A 22967-nucleotide genomic window follows, 5' to 3' on the forward strand; every position below is an offset into this window, starting at 1 on the left:
AATCGATTAAAATAAATGACTAACATCCTTTGCCTTTGGTTCATGAATTGTCATACATTAGGTGATGGTGAGTCCCCAGTTGTGGTTAATACAGTTGTTTGTTTCTGTTTTTTTATATCCTCAGCGTTATTTATCCTAATTCATTTTTAGAACTTTTTTTTTAAATTATGGGATATCTTCAGTCTCAACTTGTGAATCTTGAAGAGCTTTCGCTTTGAAATGCATAAAGGAAATTGAAAAACAAAAATGCAGACAGTTGGTGGACTTATATTCATAAAATGTATACAGTGTATCTGACACCAGTTGACATAGTCAGTAATACATTATCAGAATTTTGTCCTTTAGTTTTGCAGGTCAATCTTTGGAAACACTGATCAGTTGTTATACTCAAGAATTAGGAATAAAACTCACATTGTGTTCCTATGAAAAGACTATTTTTCTTTCTTGCTATGATGGGGCAAAAAATGTACCCTGTTCTTTAGAAATGTTGTTGGTGCATACCATATGGATATTTGTTGTCAGTCCGTACATTCTGTGGGGCCTTTCGGGTATGAATTGCCAATTTTGTGAACTTCTCTGCTGCCATTTGGGTATGAGCTTATTTATTGTCAGTGAGCCGGCCGCGGTGGTCTCGCGGTTAAGGCGCTCAGTCCGGAACCGCGTGACTGCTACGGTCGCAGGTTCGAATCCTGCCTCGGGCATAGATGTGTGTGATGTCCTTAGGTTTGGCTTTTGCCAATAATTGAGTCAAACCATGAATGACGAAACCTTTATACACAGTGAAAATACGAAAGCGCATTCACTAACGTAATGTGCAGGCATTAAATTGTTGGTGCTGCCTCCTGGCACAAGATGAGTTGCAACGCTTCCATTGGTTAATACTGTTGAGAAACAATATCATCATCATCATCAGCCAATTCAATCATTAAATGATGTGGCCTCTTCGAGTCATGGCATCTGAATCAGCTGTCAATGGGTAATAATTTTTAAGAATATATTGTTTCTTCTTGTTACAAGCTGACAAGTCTATTGCGGCTGAGCACTGCCTGATAAACGAACATAGGATGCTATACAATAAGACACTAGTGGTTGCAATGTGATAATGGATACCTGCCAAGTAAAACTTGGAATCCAGTTTTATTAGATATCAAGAAACAACGGTATCTGAATCAGCTGACAAAGGATAATAATATTTAACAATATATTGTTTCTCTTGGCAGGTATCCATTATCACATTGCAACCACTAGTGTCTTATTGTATAGCATCCTATGTTCGTTTATCAGGCAGTGCTCAGCCGCAATAGACTTGTCAGCTTGTAACAATTGCATACAGTGATGATGATCAACACAACTGTCATTGATGGTATGAATAGTTTGGCAAATGTAGATTTTACTGCATATTGTGGTATTTTGTAAACACTAGGGTTCCTCAAACCTAAGCCGTCTTTAACAGATCCAAGAAGTGCTCTAATCTTAGTTGGCGGACAGAATAAACATCTAATTTCATGTTTTTTCAGTGCCCTACCTATCTTGACAGACATGTTCCCAGCGTATGGAAGAAAAGCCACAGAACAAAAAGTGTCTTCAGCTGGTTTATATAGTAGTCCAAACTCAAAAGCATGTCAAATTTGTCCTTCCACATAGCTGTTGTGGTTGAGCACTTTCTTAATATGTTGCAGCTCTTGTGGCAGATTTTCGTCATCCAAAACAGCATGTGCTCCCATGACATATGATATCTCGGATGCTGAGAATTTACCGTAAGAGTTGCAACATCTTAAGGACATTTTTAATCACAACAGCTATACGGAGAGACAGATTCAATGTGCTTTTGAGTTTGGACCAGTACCTAACCCAGCTGAAGAGACTTCTAGTTTTGTAGCTTTCCTTCCATATGCTTGGGAACATGTCTGCTGAGATAAGTAGGATGCTGAAGAAACATGAAGTCAGGTGTTTATTCTGCCTACCAGCTAAGATTAGAGCACTTTGTGGATATGAGTTATAGGAACCCCGGGGATTTCCAAAATACCATGTGAATGCAGTAAAATACACATTGGCTAAACTATTCATACCATCAATGACAGCTGTGTTGATCCTCATCGCCATACGCAAGTGTTACAACGTGACAAATCTGTCATGGCTGAGCACTGCCTTACAGAGGGACATGCTATACAGTGAGATACAAGTGATTGCAAATGGCTCATATCATTGGGATTGTTTTAAAATGATCTGCAAAATCAGACTAACAGGTAATATAATTAACCATGATAATGGATACCTGTCAAGTAAAACAATATGAAGAAACAACAGCATCTGAATCGGCCAGCTATGAGTAAAAATTTTATCAATATATCATTTTTCGACAGTATTCATCACTTGAGAAGCTGTAACTCTTCTTGCACCAGGGGGAGCAACAACAATTTAACATGTGCACATTATTTTAGTGCATGTGCTTTCATATTTTCACAGCATACAAAGGTTTTGTCATTCAGGGTTTGAATCAGTTATCGGCGAGAGTGGCCTAGCTTTTCTCACCTGATGATGGTGGCCAGGTGGACCATGGAAATATTGTGTGCAGATGACAGTTTGGCCTGGCTGAAGACCCAACAAGAATTTGATAAATTATTCTATGATTTTTATCCTTTACAAAGCTTAATTATACTTTGCAACCAGTTTGAAGAAACATGTTGCAGATTGATAAGTTTAACTTATTTTAATATTCACTATTAAATATATTAATGCATCTGAACAAAACAGTTTGTAAGTAGCAAATGTTTCCTACAGGTTCATTTGGGGGAAGAACGCAAACCTACGGTAACGGATGAAGAAGAATCAGGATCGAGCACTTCCTCTTGCGATGAGCCAGTGGGAGGACCTCCACTGGATAATAGTGACACAGACAGTGCTGCTTCTCCAACAGGTTGGTCTCAAGCAGGTTTTCAGTATGCAATACATACAGTATGTAATACAGAATATTGATTTAGGATGAGGGAACAAAAAGAGATACGGGAGGACGACTGTTCAATCCCGCTTCCGGCCATCCTGATTTGGGTTTTGCGTGATTTCCCTAAATTACTCCAGGCAAATGCCGGGGTGATTCCTCTGAAAGGGCACGGCCGACGTCCTTCCCTAATCCGATGAGACCAATGACCACGCTGTCTGGTCTCCTTCCCCAAAACAACCAACAAACCAAAAAGAGATATTGTTAATGATCACTGTGCAGTTACCTGCAGAGTATAAATGTGAAGTGTCCTAAAGATAAGAAGTAAGGGAGTATAAAAAATAAAGAGCATAATTATTTTCCTAGATACGTGTAGAGTTATTCATGGTTAAGACATATAAACTTAAGAGTACTCCATGTCCAGTATGTTTTGTTGGTATTCTCTGAACTTATATTGTACCAGAATCCCCCTTCAGTGCTTAAATAAATATACCCAGTGTTTGAGTCTTAGTTGCAAGTCATTGTGTATAATCCAGTGTTTCTCCTTTTTTATCATCAGATACTTGTGGTACTTCATAATATTTTTACTTGAATTACAAGCCTTATGCCATTTCTATGTCCTAATTTTCTTATATTGTTCCTATTTTATGGCTAACTTGTTGGGTTTTCTATAATGATTTATTCTGCAAGCTGCCTTGTGATGATTGTTGGACATCATTGTTACTAACACCCATTGCAGTAACACTATTACTAAGAGTTCCAATCTGTTAGTGAATATTTTCCCTTGTCTTTGTTCTTGTTTTTATGTCGAACTGGAACGTCTCTAATTTTTTATCATCTCTCAGTACCTTATGGCCATTGATTTCAGATTGTTAGGATTAAGTTTTGAAGTAGAAGCAACCCAGTAAAGTGGAAGGAAGGCTGAGATTAGAGAATACAATTGGAGCAAAAGGCTGATGGGAGGTGTGGAGCTGGGATTAGTCAGAGAAGACAAATAGATGGAAAGAACAGTTGTACATGGAATGTATTGGAGCGAAAGTTTGGCGGGGTAAATAGGGAGGGGACAGGAGAAAAGAGTGTAAAGCAAAAGGATAAAATGTTAAAGAATGAGAAGAAAGTAATGGGACAGTGGGAGAAAAATGTAGTGGAGATGTAATTGGAGGGAAAATAAGTGAGTTCTCGGAAATGAAACCGTAATTTAAACATGAGCTGTAAGAACTGACGAAAGATGTTCCAAAGTAAGGACACTCATATTTCAGTTAGCAGCAAACGGAATTCTGGTGAGTAGAGTGGTGAAATTTATAGTCTTGTTATGTTGCAGAGAACTTACTGCAGCTGCTTTTTTGTACAGTATTGCAACTAGTGGAAGCATTAACACAATGACTGCTTGCAGGTGAACAGAACGGTCCTATGCCCAGCAATAGTAGTGGCCAGGATGAAGGTACTGTGGAGCGGCCGAAGCAACTTCAGAGTACACCATCATCCCCAACGCAGATGGCTGCTCCCACGGGAACTGTGACACCTGCAGCTAGCGTTGCAAACCGTTGTGATGAATCCCAACAGCAGCAGCAGCAGCAGCAGCAGCAACAACAACAACAACAACCACAGCAGCAGTCTACAGCTACTGCTACTGCATCCACGCCAGCCCCTACAAAGGAGGATTATGACAGTTCTGCCACAGTATGTGTTATTTGAAGTGCTGAGATCCTTAAACAAGCCACTACATTACTTCCAATCTCACACAAAGTCTGTTGATAATTAATAAAAGGTATCAGGACTTACATTCATAGTTGTTGTTTTAAGAAACAAAGGCTATACTAGTTATTGTCAACTTGCATTTTCACATTCAAAGAGATGCTGAGTAACTGTGTATGCACTCATTCACATACATGTTTTAAAACACCCTTACATAGTGTTTGAGACCTGTTGGGTGAGTGTGAAATTCTTACTGAAAAATGACCCACAGTTGTGCTGTGCAAGGTTGTTTTTTTTAGGCTGCGATCTTATTTCTGCAGTTCTCTGCATACCGTAACCAAACAGCTGCAGAGATATAACTTCTTTATCGGTTCACGAACCACAGACAATGTGCAATGCCTGGGAATGTTGTCTGATGATTTGTCCCTTATTTAGATTTCTTTTTTGTATCAATATGTCATCTTACACAGTTTTAGTGTACAGATTATACTCTTTTGCAGCATGATATGTAGAGCACCACATTTACAATAGACTATGGTTGTAATTTTTTTGATTTCCATTTCAGGAAACAGCAGATGAAGGTCAAGGAGGAGCAGACACGGAGGCAGGTGCTAATAACCGACAGTCCCCTGGCAAGAGTTTCGTACCCCAACAGCAACCACCGCAACCGACAGTAACACCTTCACAGATACCACCTGTGTCACAACAGCAACTGCAGGTACCAGCTGCAGTAGAAAATGGTCCTACCTCTCCATCACCTGTGAGATCTGTGAAGGATCTGATGCTGGGTATGATCGAAATACAACTTGCAAAAAGCAATGGTGGGAGCAGTAATTCGTGTGCTCCTACGGGCTCGGTTGGCGGGACACCAACAATTTCCTCGATCCTCGGCGGTGGCGAATTGCGACAGCAATTGCCCGTCCAGCCACACGGGCCACCTGCACCGCCTCCAGTGGTAGCAGCCTCATCGCCCGGCCCAGAGGTCTCTTTTGTGCGAGAGTACCCTCGACCACAGTTGGCTACCCTCTCGGTGGTCAGTGCGCATCCGCAGCAAGTGCAGCCACATCAGCATCATCTGGTGCCGCCTCCACCACATGGCCATAGCCTGCCCCACCAACATGGACATCCACCGCCACCAGCACAGCAGCTGCTGCAGCACTCGCAAGCCACCATCACCCCTGTCGACATTCCGAAGGAGGGTCTTGTTGTTGTCCAGGTAATGCTAATAACTTAAATATGTACTGGTAATGACTTCCTTGTTATTTAGAGTTTATATTGTATGTGATAGGAAAAAGTAAGGAAATTGGAGGCTAGAGCAACATTTGGGGAATTTTGACAGAAATGATGAAACTTGCTGAAGTTAAATTGTCACTATTTTATTCTGTTGTTGACTTTACTGTGACACACACTTTCAACAAAACAGCCAGTAGTTTTACCTATATATTTTCTGCTGTATTACTTTTGTGTATACTGTCCTTCAACACAAACACATTTTTTTTCCACTAGTTAACCAGCTTTGTGATTCCTCCAACAGCCAGTTGCGCACATATCGCGTTATCCTGGAGTTAGTTACCACTTGAGGCTTGCTTCGTAGGTCCAAACAAGTGAACATCACATGGGGTAAATCAGTTGGGAGTTGAAGTGGCTCAATTGAATATGGTGGAGACTGGTTTGTTTACGCTGATGCGTACTGAGTAGACTACTAGTATCATTTCTTGCGGTATCCGCCTTTCACATCGAATGGACTCGTGTTTTTGTGAAGAAAATCAATAAAAACACATCTTTTGTAGTCTGAGAGATGGTTAAAACTTTCCCTACTGATAGATGATTACTGGCATTGTCCATAATAAAGAACCCTCTTATCTATTTCTCCACACAATACTCTATTCCTCTCTGGTGAAACATCGCTGACCAATGTGTCATTGCAGGTTAAAAATCATTTTGTCAGCTCCTTTCTTTCCTTGTCATACTACTCACATTATGTTGACAGATCTTCAGACATACTTTTCTCTGTGACTAACCGAAGTCTTGGGACCCAATTCATTGAGACCATGTGATATCACTGATATTTTCTGAGAATGGATTGTATATTCCCATCACATATAAGCTTTGATCCGATCTCAAGAGCAGTAAAGCACAAGTCGTTGTCCACTAGATTACAACTGGCAACTTTGTTGTCATTAGTGGCACACTTAAGAGATGATGATTGTGTGTAGTTTTCTTGTAACATCTCAACCATTGCCAAATTTTTTGTTCCATTAAAAACTTGCACCCTCGGAAATACTTTGTAGCCAGTATAAGGTTCTTCCCCCCCATCAAGAGACATATAGTAAAATGTTGCATTTAATTGCAGAGACTTGTAATTTCAACAGGTACAGCAGGCAATGCGGGAGCGTCCTGAACCAGAGCCTGTAACACTAGACCTGAGCCTGAAGAAGCCACGGGAGTGCAGTCCGAGTCCATTGACGTCTGCATCGTCGGTGTCATCTCGAGGTCCTTCACCTGCTCCTCATTCTCCCTATCACCTACCACCTCCGCCTGCCCATAGCAAACACCCAATGGTACCACATCATACACCAGCGCAGGCTGCAGCAGTTTACCGTGCGGCTCCTGACCAATACTATCAGCATCAGGTATTGTGCTGCTCTTTTGCTGTACTGATTATAAGACACTTTGTTGATAACTGATACAAAACTAAATATTATGTGATCTTCAGAAGTAATATATTGTCATCTGGTGTCCACTAATGCTGGAAGATATTTACTGGCACCTTTTAAGAAATAGTGGATAGTAAAGGTAAGAGGAGAGTGCAATGGTTGGTGCAGCGATATCAGAAATTTGTGTACTGGAAAGGAGGAAGGGATTTAATGTTGGGGATTACTGTAAATTAGTTTTGGTGATTTGTGTGGTGGAGACATAATTTAAATATCTCACGTTATACATAACTACTCCTTGAACAAGATTTTACGAGCTTTTGATACAGGTTTTATTTCTGTTCTGATGTGGACGGCTTAAGTTACCCACCACAAATTGTGTCACAAAATTGTAACCCTGGATAGTTGATGCCAGTAGGAACCAAAATTACTAATGTGTAGATCGACAACCCACAATTTTTAAACTACTGAAACTTGGTGCTACATGCTCCGATTAGCTGCGGGATTGCCCTGTTGCTTGATACTCTGGACAACGTGTGACTGTGGATGCTTTGCCAGCCAGAGATTACTGACGACCCTCTAACGCGACGCAAGCTTGGTAACATTGAACGGTGTTTTGCCCTGATTTGATTGGCAGCATTATGAATGCAATCCATTAATTCCTTTTAGTTTCTAGGTGGTTCACGACCGGGTGAGTGAATTAGAACCTTGAAGAATCCCCACAGGAGAAAGAGTGATGGCATGAGGCCTGGTGATTGCGGGGGCCATGTCCTATGAGCATATCTGCCAATTATCTGGCCATCAAAGATTGCATTTAAATATCCGTGCAAAAAACGACTGTTATGTGCCAGTACCCCATCATACTGCAACCACATGCATAGCCGTATGTTCAGGGGAACCTCTTCCAGCAGGCCGGATAGAGTTTCTTGCAAAAAGTGAAGGTAATTTGCCCTGTAAGTCAAGGAGGTAGACGGACCTGCCGAATCCGATGGTCACCCACTATGCCTGCCCAAATGTTGAACGAAAATCATTCCTGGTGTTCATGGACATATGTGATGTTAGGATTTCCCCTTGCCCATTAATGAACTTTTGAATGTTGTAAAGGCCATCACAATGGAAGATGCACTCATTGGTCAACAACACAATGGCGGGGAAGTCGGGATCTCGTGCAACACATTGCAGAAAGCACGAGCAAAACCCTTGCCTGTGTTCATAGTCTGTCACAGGATTTAGGTCTTGGACAGGGTGGAAGCTAAATGGGTGCTGGCCGTCATCCCTCAAAACCTCCTAGAATAACTATTGAGTGACCTACATGTCACATCCAACAGCTTGAGTACTTGTCATAGGCGCTTCCTTGAAGTGCTCGAGAACAGTCTCTTCAAATGCAACATCCTGTTGTGTTTGAGGTCTTCCAGCATCACCGTGATATCCTGCTAATGACACTGCTAGGCCAAGGTGCTGGTGAATTGCTGTAAACGTTCGCAGGTGTGGGTAGTGTCTCGCTGAATACCGTTTCTCATACAACTGTCAAGCTTCATGCACATTACCATTGGCTAGCCCATAGACAAAAACCATATGTCATTGTTCTTCAAACGAATACTGTGCCACCATGCTTACTTTATGATTAAATCATAGGTGATGTGTATGCGCTCCAAAGCGAAGCTTACGTGTGCATGCCTCTGGCATGAAGTGGAAAGAAACAGCAAGTCCTATTTGACACGTGTGCATATCACTTTGGGGCAATGATGGGGACGTTTGTATGTGTGAAATGACAAGCATAGCGCTGCCTGTCAACTGACAAGCGACAACATGACAATCCCATGACAAATCAGAGTGCGGAGAGCCAAGTTTCCGTAGTTCAAAAATGGTGCATTGTCGACAGGATGTGTGTGTGTGTGCGTGTGTGTGTGTGTGTGTGTGTGTGTGTGTGTGTGTGTGTGTACTATACACAGCACTTTATTAAAAAAGCCTTTCCCTTTTTCATACAAAATAAGGTTTGTATGAACAAGTGAAAAAGGAAGCGCTTTTTTAATATAGTGCTGTGTATAGTCCAAATAATAGTTTTTATCATCTTTGATATTTGTGAAGAGAGGTAATAAGTCATTTATTAGAAGTTAGATAGGGAATTCAGTGTGGCAAAGAGAAATGGGAAATTTTGAAGTACGTGATTTGCATAAATAAACATCGACAAATTTTTTATTGATGAAAGTGCATATATACAGTGTGTCATTCATGTTTTCATTGCAGAATGTCAGAAACTGTCTCTTTGCTCGTTAAAGATGACATCAGAATAATGCGCTCCCATTTTCCATTCACATTCTAATAGCCTGTTATGGATACTCTGGAATGCTTGGTGTAGAATGTCTCCGGGAATGGCAATGATTTTGCCTTCAATCATCTGTTTAAGTTCCTGGATAGTAGTAGAATGTGTGCAGTACGCCTTGTTTATAAGATGTCCCTACAGGAAGAAATCATATTCACTAAGATCAGAGGATCTCACAGGCCATGGAATGTCACCTTTACATGAAATGATGTGCCTTCCAAATAATTGTCATACAGCTTCTATTGATTGTCAAGCACTGTGGGATGTGGCTCTGTCCTGCTGAAAGCACGTTCTTAATGTTAAGACCATGCAGTCTCAGTGTAAAGAACGTTTCAATCATATGACTATACTGAGTAGATGTTACTGTTTTTGCAGTGCCATCTTCCCATTCAAAGAAATACAGACATGACATAATACAGGAGACCTTTCTGTAACCTGGGTGCTATGTAATGGGTGCTTATGGAACACTCGTTGTCGTTGTCAGAGATTTTTTCGTGTTCACTTGCTAAAACAGATGAACTAATGTATGCACCATATTCTCAAAACTTCAGAAAAGTGTCACTGCAATTACACATGGAGACATGTTAACAGAACTTCATTTTTGATGATCATCATGTTGCACAACATATTATCTTTCAACAAGCATACATTATCAGCTTAATGTTTTTGGTTTTTAGGTGCAGGTAGTATCAACAGAATCCCGCAATGTTACTAACAAGTCACCATCAGTGTATGTGTCCACTGTGCCACATAGCAGTGACAGTCGTGGCCCTACACCACATCTTGTCATGAACCAACAGACAAGGCCATCTCCTCAACAGAATAAGGTAACCAAGGTGCGTGTGATTCAGTTTACTTAAAAAAAGACAGAAATTCATTTTACACAGTAGTATGATGGTCAAGTATCCCAACAAAGGAAAAAAAAAATGTATAAATTAGGCACAAGGCAACCACTCACGTACAGCACATAGACGCATGGAGAATGGTAACACATGACAGAAAATGGCATTCATACTGACTTCCAAGCACTAGCTCTTTTTCTAGTAATAGTATACACATTCACATACGTGACCACACAGTTGCCTAAATGCGCACTCTTGTGACCACAGAAATGTCTGTTTGGGTGTCAGTGTAGTTCTGTGCATGAATGTGTGGACTATTGTTAAGAAAAGAGTTAGTTCTCGAAGGCTAGTGAGAAAGCTGTTTTGTGTTGTGTGTTACTGTGCTCCAAGCAGCAATCCACTATAAGTGAGTGGTTGTCTTCCCCTTATTTTACATATAGGCCCGTCCAGGCATTTCCATTATTGTTAAAGAAAGAAATATATGAAAGTAATTCAAGGGACGGCAATGTATCATGTTTAATGTGTCTGAGCTCACCACATTTTGTATCAAATAAGGATCTCGATTTTACTGTAACATTTCTCCCTTACGCTTCTTGCTTTCCATTTCCAAAGCTTGTCCATTCATTGTTCTTCTTCCTAAGTCCATATCTTAAGTTTCTTAGTGACTTCAAGTAAAACTGACAATATTAGTCTGTGATGATCAGAATTCATAAACTGTCCATAACTCTCAGAATTTTGACTTCACTATAGATTTTTCATTTACTTAGTTTTAGTTCAGAACAATAACTCTAGAAATGTACGATTACTTGAATATTGTAACTGTAAAATTTTTGTAGAGTTTTTGTATTGTTTCTATGTCTACACTTCCATTGTGATTTTAAGAACTGTATTTTAATTGTGAAGATCATCATCACAGCCAAGTCAAAGTTAAATGTCACACAAGGAAATATATCGTTCAGAAGTTGTAGAAACTGTTCTCTGTTGCTCAGGTTGTTGCTCCCACTCTACATTTTCTTATCTTGACTCCATGTACTTATGCTGTGGATGAATTTTAAGTTTGTTTTATCATCTCTTATTTATCGACAGCCACAGTTGACATTTGTGACTTTCAGGTTTCTTTGTATCGTATCTTTCCTTTTTAAATTTCTTTCTCTCTTGTGTTACTGTTTTACTTGGAATCCAGATATGGGTTATTTCACATAATTTTCCAGGCTAGAACCATATCCTCTGACTTTTATTTGTGAGAGTTGACAAAATGCTTTTGGGAGCTGCATAAATATATTGAAAATTTGATATGGTAACAAGTTTTTCTTTAACATGTAGGTGAATCACATGTTTTTTTTTTCCCATTTGCACTTGCATTTGCAGATTTATCTGTAAATTACTAATAAATTTACTACCAATTTTTCATGCACAGGTGACAATGCCTTCCCCTAAACTACCACCGACGGTACCAGCTAAAGGCGGTTCAATCACCCACGGCACCCCGGTACCTGTTTCAACACCTGGACAACGATATGAGGGGGGTGGGCTGTTAAGACAAATTACACCACCCCAGCAACCACCTCCTGCTCCACATAAGGAGGGTGGTTCTATCACTCAAGGCACACCAGTTCATCACCACCCACATCATGACCGACGCACTCCGTCATCTTACGCTGACTACTACAAACGGGCTTCACCTAGTGGTGGTGCATATGGGCCCCCTACGTATCAAGCAGCACCAGGATTTGCATATCCACGACCTGCCTACGCAACCGAGCAGCAAATGAGTTCAAGGCAAATCATTATTAATGACTATTTCACATCTCAGCAGATGCAAAACCCACAGAGGCGTGCTCCTGATGGATATGCAACTGGGACCCCTACCACTGCGGGAGTGTATGGAGAAGCAAGGTTACCAGTACCACCTTCTGGTGAACGACCTCCTCCCAATGCGACACCACCACCTGCTCCACGCCAGGGTGTGATACAGAGGCATGGAGCAGCAGTGAGGTATCCACCTGGTCATGAGGCACTGTCATCACTGGTTGATGTTGCCGTGCAACAGCCTAGCCTGCCAGTTCCAAAGGAGGAACGTGAGCCACCGTCGCGTCATGAAGGTCTTGGAAAGGCAGTGGTGGAGCACGAGAGAGAGCAACGGGCTCGCTACGAGCACCGCCAGATGCAAATGCAGCAACAACACCAAGTCCGCCAGCCACAGCAGCAGCAGCAATCACACCAGCAGCAGCCACCAGCGCCACCACCACAACAGCAGCAGCAGCCACAACAACAACAACAACAACCACCACAACCACAACAACACCAGCATCAGCACCAACACCAACACCAGCAGCAGCAACGACACATGCCTAGCTACCGTGATCAGCATCATCCAGAACCTGCTCGCATACTTGTTAGTGGTTACTCACGAGATGTGCCATCTCATCCCCATCAACACCAGTCACATGTGCACCACCACCAGCAACAGCAACAGGCACAGCATCACCACCAACAGCAGCAGCAACAACAACAACCACAGCTGTTACAGCAGCAGCAGCAACAACAACAACAGCATCAGCAGCAGCAGCACCACCACCACCTCCACCATCACCACCAACAACCAGCACCACCACCACCACCGCCACAGCAGCAGCAGCAGCAACAACAACAACAGCAGCAGCAGCAGCAGCAGCAGCAGCAACAGCAGCAGCCGCAACAGCAACAGCCTCACCAACAGCAGCAGAGGCAACGACAACAAGGTAAGGAAAAACAAATAGCTCCATAAATGTTGTAGGCGTGTTCATAAATGATGTTTAAGCTACTAATTTCCATAATTTAAATGTAAATATGTTTTTATTTTCAGTTTAACTATGTATCCTCAGAAACCATAACATAAACATTGATACTAATTACAACTTCTTGCTCAGGTGGTGACCAAGGTCGGTCACGGACACCTTCAGGGGGCTCGGACTCTCAGTCTTCTACACTGACAGCTGCAAGTCTGATTGATGCCATTATCACACATCAGATAAACCAGAGTTCTACAGACAATGGTCCTAACTCTGGCCCTCCTGGTCAGGGCCCTACAAGACCTGGAGACCGTCTCTTCCAGGTATGTTGATACATGGATAAAGCAATTATATCACTCTCCTAATGAAATTATCCTTATGCTCTGATTAAAATCTTAGAGACTCATTTTGCAATTGAGTAGTAAACAATAGACAAGGTTTTTCTTATAAGAAATGTTAAAAGAAAAGAAAAAATTCCTTGAGGTTTATGCTTATGTGCTGCTCCATGACTCTGCTGTCAATACCTTTATTCTTAACTTTTTTGTAACTTCTGTGCTTTTTTCCAGTAAATGTGTTTTTTCGTATCCAGGGTGTAATTATAAAGTTAATAAAATGTTTTCTTGCCTTTAAAATAATATTTTTCATCAGGTTATGGGCCCAGTACACGTGTAAAGGCAAGCAACATAGTTTAATTAAAACAATATTTGAAATAAGCCTATGTCTGTAAAGAAACATGATTGCTAGCGGCGATTATAAGGTCAGCATTGATAAGCTTGAAGGACCTGAGGACTGGGCCAAATGGAAATAGCATATTTCTATGGTGCTGCGTTCATATGGATTAGAAGATATTATTAACGGTACGCGTGAATATGTAGAGTTGCCGCAAGATGCAACAAGTGCACAAAAAGAAGTGTATGTGGAATGGCACAAGGACGACGCAAAGGCAGCAAGTCTTATAGCAAGTGCGCTAAGTGAACCTGTTGCAGAACTCATCTTAACGTGCAAGAATGTCAAAGAAATCTGGGACAAATTACGCGCCCGATTTGAACGGAGCAGTATTCAGCGTTTGATATGTTGATTGAAACATTTTTCCTTGTTAAATGTGTTGAAACAGAAGATATTAGTGCACATGTGGCCAAACTGCAAAAGTTATTTGTTGACCTGAATGATGAATTAGCAAAACATGAAGAAAATATGCTACCTGAAAGAATCTTAAATGGTCGAATTTTGTCTACACTGGGAAAAGACTATGACAATTTTAAGGATCTCTGGGATACGATACCGACAGAAAAGCAAAGCTTGAATTTATTAATTGAAAAGCTCTGTACTATTGAACTGCGTGAACAAGACATTAATGGAAGTGCAGCTTTTGTCATTTCTAAAACAAGAAAACGGCAAACAAGTAATCAGCAAGAAAAGATGAAGAAGTCACAATTAAAACAGAAGTTTCTGTGTAATATATGCAAACAATTAGGTTACTGGGCAGCAGAGTGTCCACAGAACACTTATGACAGCAATAAAAAAAACGAGAAGAAGCGAGAAAGTGAACACGCTGCATTTACTTCATACTGCATACCAGTAATCACAGTGACCCAAATAAATGGTTTTGCGACAATGGCACTACAAATCATATCACTCCCAACAAACAGTATTTTGTTTCGTATAGTGGAATCTGATGCTCCTCAAGTAATTTCATTGGGAAAACAAGATGTCAAAATGTGTGCGTACAGTCAAGGAACAGTTTACATCCAAATTCGACGAAATAATAAATGGTGCAGTGCTAGAATGGACAATGTTTTGTACGTCCCTGATACAAGTGCTAATCTGTTCTCTGAGAGAGCCATTGCCTGCAGTACTAATTTTAGTTATAATAATGTCTGTGTTCGAAAACAAGTCAATGGCAATATTGTTATGACAGGTTATGTGAAAAATGGACTTTGTGTTGAACATGCCTGTTGTTAGAAATGCAAAAATGAATCATGTGAACTTGATGACTTCATCCGAAACATTGCAAGTGTACCATGAGAGGTTTGGTCATCAAAATAAACAACATGTGAAGAATATTTTAAAAGGAATGAACATTAATGTGAAAGATGCCAAGAGTGAATTTTGTGACGGCTGTGTGCTTGGAAAGATGCATAGGCTGCCATTCAAAACACGAACAATACACTCTACCAGTACTGGTGAATTAATTCACGCTGATGTCAAAGGACCAATGAGCACAAAATCTTTTGGAGGTAAGAATTATTATGTATGTTTCAAAGGCGATTTTAATAAATTTCGTCGAATATTCTTTTTGAGACACAAAAGTGAAGTGTTTACTGTGCTTAAGCAGTTTTTAAATGAAGCACAAACTAATGGACACGTTGTCAAACAATTTAGATGTAATGGTGGCAAAGAATTTAACAATAAGAATGTCAGTGAACTGCTTGCAGATGGGGGAATAGAGCTTCTGATTCCTCCTTCTTACACTCCTGAACAAAATGGTGTGGCTGAACGGGAAAATAGGACTATCGTTGAAGGTGCCCGGTCAATGCTAAATCCGAGTAAATTACCTGAAGGGTTGTGGGCAGAGGCATGTAAAACAGCAGTCTACCTAATAAATTGTACTGGAAAATCTTTAGTTGAAAATAAAACCTCTTATGAACTATGGTTTAATCGACCAGTAGGATGACTTGATCATCTCAGAATTTTTGGCACAGGCTGCTATGTTCACATTAACAAACAACTCTCTTCCAAGTTTGATGATAAGGCAGTTATTGGACGACGTGTTGTATATGTTAATGACAAGGATGGGTTTAGAGTTTGGATTCCATCTAAAAGACAAGTGGTGTTAAGTCACAATGTGAAATTGAAGCCAGAAATTGTTTGTGATTTACATAGTGATGATGTTGAATTTGAAGTCCCTCAGGAAGAATTTAATGATCCTAATTCATCTAAAGATGACCAACGTAAATCTCCTAGACTGCACACTTCTGGAGGAAGTCAAACTCGAGAAAAAAACTGGCACTCTCGACTATAGAGAAAGTCAAGATTCGAGTGAATCTGATGAAATTTCTTAAAGCAGAAGCTGCTGAATCTTCTGATGAAGAGAAACAGAAGAATGAAAGACAATGAAGAAAACCAACCTGGATGGAAAGTGGTGAATTTTGTATGGCAACAAAAGTTGATGCACTTCAACACAAAGATCCAAACTGTTTTTCAGAAATATTGCAGTCAAATGAAAAGGAAGAATTGATGCAAGCTATCAGTGAAGAACTTCAATCACTAAAGAAAAACAATACCTGGGTGCTGGTTGACCGTCCGAAGAATGCCACAGTATTGCAAAAATTCTGGGTTCTACGGGCAAAGGTCGCAGTGGTTGCAAAAGGCTGTATTCAGAAAGCAGGAATTGATTATGACGACGCCTTTAGTCCTGTGGCATGTTATGATACCATACGAACTCTGTTGGCTGTAGCTGCTTCAAAGAAAATGCAGCTAGAACAATTCGATGTAAAGGCAGCTTTTTTGAAGATGAAGTATATATGTAACAACCAGAAGGTTTCGAAGATGGTACAGGTCGAGTGTGTTTCTTAAAAAAAAGAGTCTTTATGGGTTGAAGCAAGCTGGAACAAACGTTTTGTTGAGTTCATGAAGAAAGCTGGTTTTTCAAACAGTGATGCAGATCCATGCTTATTTTATTGTAGACAAAATGGAAATAGCCTTTATGTGGCAATCTACGTTGAAGATGGCCCGATTGTCGGCAGTAACAAGAAAGAAATTGCTGTTTTTTATGGATGTTTTACATCGTGAATTCGAAGTAACAACTGGCAGTCTTGACAATTTTCTTGGCATAAAAATAAAGCAATAGGAAGATGGAGCAATAACGATAAGTCAAGAGAAATACACAGAAGAAATTCTGGAAAGATTTCGAATGGTAGAATGCAATACAATCTCAACTCCTATTGGACGTGAGGACAATAATTAAAACGGAGAAGTTTCGTCATCTGTACCCTACCGTGAAGCAGTTGGTTGTCTCGTGTACCTTTCAACAGTAACTCATCCAGACATCACTTTTGCAGTCAATAAAGCTGCTCGAGCTATGGAGAAAGCAACCACTGAAGACTGGAATAGAGTAAAGCGCATTTTCCGGTATTTGAAAAGGACCTTAAATTTTGGAATTGTATATAATAAAAAAGAAGAGTTAAACATTTACACAGATGCAGATTTCGCAGGTGATAACCGGATAAGGCGCTCAACAACTGGAATTCTTGCAAAGTACTCAGGTGGTGCAGTGTCATGCACAAGTCAGTTGCAGAAAGTAGTGGCCACATCCACAACCGAGGCGGAAATAATTGTAGCTAGTGAAGGAGCGAAAGAGTTAGTTTGGTTACATCGTCTGCTATCAGAATTAGTGGAAATGTTGGGGCAGCCTCCAGTTCTTTACATTGACAATGCTAGTGCAGTGAAGTTAGCAAAAAATCCAGAATATCATCGATGGTCTAAACATTTCTATCTGAATGGTGAGATTTTCTTGGAACACATTGATGGACACAACCAGTTGGCAGATATTTTGACGAAACCCCTTAAACGAGTTCGATTTAATTTTCTATGTTCAGAAATTGACATGAAAGAAACAAAGCAATAATTTCATGATTTTTTTTTCTTTTCGAGGAAGTGTTAAAAGAAAAGAAAAAATTCCTTGAGGTTTATGCTTATGTGCTGCTCCATGACTCTGCTGTCAATACCTTCATTCTTGGCTTTTGTATATGTTCTGTGCCTTTTTCCAGTAAATGTGTTTTTTCGTATCCAGGGTGTAATTATAAAGTTAATAAAATGTTTTCTTGCCTTTAAAATAATAATTTTCATCAAGAAAGATTAGTAAAATGATAGTGAGTTGAAGAGAGAAACGAGTAGAAGAGAGGTGAGAATGGTGTCTCCCTGGGACAGAATGGGTGATGTGCCCACAAATGACAAGCAGCACTTTCACTTGAGACTCAGTTGAGCACAATTCTGCTTTATTGGAGAGTGCATTTTATGTGCGTATTTTGTTTGTTTGCCTATGGTGTTATGTGTAAACATGGAAAAGTTGCAGTCTGCGGTTATAAAGTTGTGTTAGGACTTCTAGTTACTTGTATTTAAATGAGAGGAAGGAAAAAGGCTCACATGTTTGTTCCATTGTACAAACCTAGTTACAGATTACAGAGAAAATAAAGGTAAAAATTTTCTTAGACTTATAAAACCAGAGTAGAATTTTTAAATTTGGTGTGAGCAGTGCCTTCAAAAATATGGAGCTCTGAAATTATTTTGTGTGTGACTCATGTTTCACTGAATCAAAAAATGTGAAGTACAGGATGGAAAAACAACAATATGGAAAGGATAGATTTCTTTCTACTCGCCACATAGAACAGACATTGAGTCTCAGGCAGGCACAATAAAAAAGAACATTAGAAATATTTTCAGGTTTTGAGCAAAGCCTTTCTTCAAAAACAGTGTGTGTGTGTGTGTGTGTGTGTGTGTGTACAACAGTGTGTGTGTGTGTGTGTGTGTGTGTGTGTGTGTGTGTGTGTGTACTTCTGGAGGAGAACTTTATCTGAAAGCTGAAAATTTGTTTAGTGCCAACATCCCCCCCTCCCTTCTCCCCTGTCCTATGATGATCTAAACTTGCTAAGAAACAAAAAAATGAAAGTTCACATAATGTTACAGAAACACCAGTTGATAAATATTAGGGGAATGTGGTATGATAATGTGCATACTCTTAAAAACTGAGTTCCTCAAAGAATACAGAAGTTATTTGATGCATGGATTGTTGTCATTTCTTTTGGAAACCACACAGAAATTTACTGAAGGATCTCAAAATACACATATAGAGTTAACACACATGGTGTGGAAGGAATTGGGACCTATTACAAGATGAAAAAGAAAGCGTAGGTGTGCTGATTTTACATGTAGTTTAATCCCAGATCAATAACGTGTGGCTGAAACTTGATGATAGTGTTAATTTGAAGGAATATACTCCAGACTTTCGTAGAAAGAAGCATGCAAATCACGCTTGTCTACTCCATAATTGGATTCAACCTGTTGCAGTATATGTAAGTTGCAACACGACGTCTGGTGGCATTGTCTCACAGACACTGATTAAAGTGATTATCCAGCATGAATAAGCCAGAATAAGAATTAGTGTTTTCATTTCTGTTGACTGGCACTCAATATGAAGGTATGGTGATGTCTAGGAACTGATGACATAGAAAATGGTTTGTTCTGTGCAGATTACAATTGATGAAATGTAATGTAGTGTGGCTAGGGCTTCCTATTGGGTAGACCAGTCATCTGGTGCAAGTCATTTTTGTTGAGACCACTTCGGTGATGTGTGCATCAATTGGAATTAAATGATGATGAAGACAACACGACACCCAGTCCCTGAGTGGAGAAAATCTCCGACGCGGCCGGGAATTGATCCTCGTCCCCAAACTCGCTTGCATTAGACATTGTTTCAATGTATGAACATAAGATTGGCTCTGTAGCCAATAGCACAACATTTTTGAGGAGAAAAAGAGCTGTTGGATTAGAAGGTAATGAGTCAACAAAATCTATGCTGAGTGTTCATTATAAAGTCCTCAAAAATGTGAAAATCCGCCGAGAAATTATCTAAACTAGCTGGCCACTATCTTCACCGAGGTAAGTTAATTACACCCACACATTTTTCACTTTATTATGTAAATTTCTGTTCACAAATGAATGAGTTCATGTCGTGTGTTGCAATTGCCATAGTAAGATGTGCTTCCTAGTGTTACAAGCAGAATAACCGACATCTCAAAGCAGAACTGAATATCTTCTATTCATTATTGTAAAATCGTGAACACTTAAACGGACAAGCCAAGTGGAGAAACTAATGTAAATGTACCATAGTAAAAAACAGAGAGAAGAGGGATAAAAGATGGAAGAGAGGAATAAGTGTATTTTTTAAGGGTACTCACATTTCTCTACAGTTCACAGAATAGCTTAATGTCAGATTTTAGTGACACTTATTGTGTCTGTAACGTTCCAAATATACAGGTTAAGGCACAGATTGTACATGTTTGTTTAAATTGCTTTTACTACTATACTGCTTATAAATGCTATTGCTGCCTTCCATGATATGGGCAGAATTTTGTCTACTAACAATTAAAAAAAATTATTGTTTGCTTTACAAGGCAACATATAATTAAATGAAAACTCTTTCTGACATTCTGCAGGGCTTTAGGGACCCAGTACCACCACCGCCTCCACATGAGACAAATGGGAAAGCGTCACCTCTGAAAGCTTCAGCCGCTCATAGTCCAATGCCACCGTCTTCAGAACCGGTGACATCGGGGAAGGCTATTACACTAGGGGAGCACATAGATTCCATTATAAACAAAGACTTTAGTCAGCCAGCGACACCAAGTGCGCAGAATCAATCACAACAACATCAACCGCAACATCAGCCACAGCAGCAGCAGCAACAACAGCAACACCACCAGCAACAGCAACAACAGCAGCAGCAACAACAGCAGCAGCAGCAGCAGCAACAACAACAACAACAGCAACAGCAACAACAGAGGCTGTACCAGCAGCAGGAGGCTGCAGAGCACAGTTGGAAGCTGCGTCATGCCTTACAGCCAGAGCCCGCAAAGGATGAGAGGCAGATAATACGTGTGGCAGCAAAATCCCCAGACGGGTGGCAGCAGCGCTACTACGAGAAGCCTCCCCACCTTTCTCCCCTTGACTACGTGAAAAACCGCATCGTCGAGGTGATGCGAACGTCAGAGGATGAAAAGGGCCGTGATCGTGAAAGTCCCGGTGAGATGGTGATAGATGAGAAAGTTGCGGTTCAGCCTCCTCGTTCGCCAACGCCGACAGCAGCTGCAACGTTTGCCCCTCCCACGTCGAGTACATACGTATACCCTTTCTCTGCACTGAATGTGTTGTCTCCCAATCCTGCAGGCCAGAGTCCTGCTGTAGGACGAAGGTCTGCACCCAGCTCTCCAGCCCCTCCCCCTGCAGATGGGTCTGCTCCGCGTGCGGCAGAGCCTGCACCTCTGCTCTCGGACCAGTACGATCCACTGTCTGATGAAGACTGATTTGTTTTGTCGGTACCGCTCACGTTACACTGGCAGGTTGAAAAACTAAATGCCTTTGCTTTTACGTTTCAACTTTTCCATTTGACAATAGCTCTGAGAAGTGTCTCAGGTTTGTGTATGTGCATTAATGGAGATATTATTTTTGTGGTATGGAAGTTGCAAGGTAGGGGTACTATGTTTAAACTATTAAGTAGACACTTTTTGTAAATTTGGTTGTTTCAAACTGGTTTTCACCCCTCTCTCTTTGGTTTGCTATATTTGTTGTCTGTATTTGTAAGTGGATGTTGAAGTTACTGTAACTTGTAAATTTGACATTACACTTTGATTTAAAATGGAATGACTGTAACCGATATTGGTTACTTTTGTATCTTTAAAATTCTACTGGTAAATGGTACTTGACAGTTCTAAAGAATACTGACTGTTTGAAAACGACTTAATAATAAGTGATGTACGAAGACTGTAACACAAGTGGTTTGAGAGCTTTGAAATTGTGAAATGATTTATATACTTTTCCCCGATGTGTGCGCATGCTTTTGCCTTTGTGTGTGTGTGTGTGTGTGTGTGTGTGTGTGTGTGTGTGTAGGGAGAGAGGGAGAGAAAAGATGAAAGAGAAGAAAATGCAGGAAAATGAAATAAGTGAAGTGAAGAGAAATACTCAGGTTTATGTTCTTTGACTAACAAGTGTGAACATAATTACACTAAGAATGTAATGTTGAACATGCAAAAATTTAATGCAAACGCTGTGTGTTTTGAAGGCTAAACTGTTCTACTTCGTAATATAATGACTGACGTATTTCAGTTGTAAATTCAGCTCTGTTAAGTGAAGCCTTTGCGAGGAAACGCAGTGAAATAAATATGAATTTAAAGCAGTGACAACGTTGATTGTTTATGTTGAATTATTGACTGCATACTACATTGGTACGGGGCATATGCATTCTCATCTGCAGCGCTTGGGTTGAGGAAACAAGTGTTTCATTACCCCCTACATTCATTTTTTTTTAAATAATGGTGTCCAGCTTAATGGTATCATTGGGATTGTAAGAAATCCCAACGGAAACAGAATCGTCTTAACGTAGTAACAATATTGTAGCACTCTTTGATGTATTGAAAAAATTGTTATTTTTGTTGAAAATAAAAATCACGTCTCGATAGAAGACTGGAAGTCTCAAAGTGCGTGAAGTACCTCACCTTTTATGTGTTCCACTCAATTATTTTTCTTTTTAGATCTTTATACCTTTTAATTAGAAGTGTATTGCAATATATTTATACTCATAACTCTTTTTTTTTATCAGCAACATTTGTATAAATACCTTGGTTATCACGGAATATCCCACAGATAGAATCCTTTAATATTTCAGTATTAGCAGGTTTTATTGTGCCATATTTTATGGACTATAAGACATACTTGTCTCTTTGAAAAATTGCCCCCGAAATTCAGGTGCATCTTATACTTGAAATTAATATAAAAATTTCCAGTGCTTGATTTAAATTCCTACCAGCCTCAAAAATGGCCATATATTTGATGCTGCACGAAACTTATCTCTATCTGGCATAATTAGATTGAACTGGCAGCAGCAGTGCACTGATGCGATGAACATGAGTTGTGAGATTTGAGTCTTGTCTTTATCTACGATAATTGTCATAGATAAATATGAGACTCAAA

General features: G+C 40.1%; 1 protein-coding gene across 2 annotated transcripts in view; it reads left to right on the forward strand.

Moving 5' to 3' along the window:
- Positions 1 to 22458, forward strand: part of LOC126284927 (nuclear receptor corepressor 1-like) — a 355946-nt gene extending 333488 nt beyond the window's left edge. The window contains exons 14-21 of one of the 2 annotated variants that reach the window (XM_049984190.1): positions 2782 to 2917; positions 4332 to 4618; positions 5199 to 5849; positions 7006 to 7266; positions 10288 to 10446; positions 11870 to 13193; positions 13362 to 13546; positions 20438 to 22458. In XM_049984190.1, coding sequence (XP_049840147.1) covers positions 2782 to 2917; positions 4332 to 4618; positions 5199 to 5849; positions 7006 to 7266; positions 10288 to 10446; positions 11870 to 13193; positions 13362 to 13546; positions 20438 to 21304 — 3870 coding nt within the window. In that variant the 3' untranslated portion in view covers positions 21305 to 22458. The remainder of the gene's footprint in view (positions 1 to 2781; positions 2918 to 4331; positions 4619 to 5198; positions 5850 to 7005; positions 7267 to 10287; positions 10447 to 11869; positions 13194 to 13361; positions 13547 to 20437) is intronic. The other variant, XM_049984191.1, reaches the window with a different exon arrangement.
- The last annotated feature ends 509 nt before the right edge of the window (positions 22459 to 22967 follow it).

This window comes from Schistocerca gregaria, chromosome 8 (assembly GCF_023897955.1).
Source record: "Schistocerca gregaria isolate iqSchGreg1 chromosome 8, iqSchGreg1.2, whole genome shotgun sequence".
Lineage (NCBI taxonomy): Eukaryota > Metazoa > Arthropoda > Insecta > Orthoptera > Acrididae > Schistocerca > Schistocerca gregaria.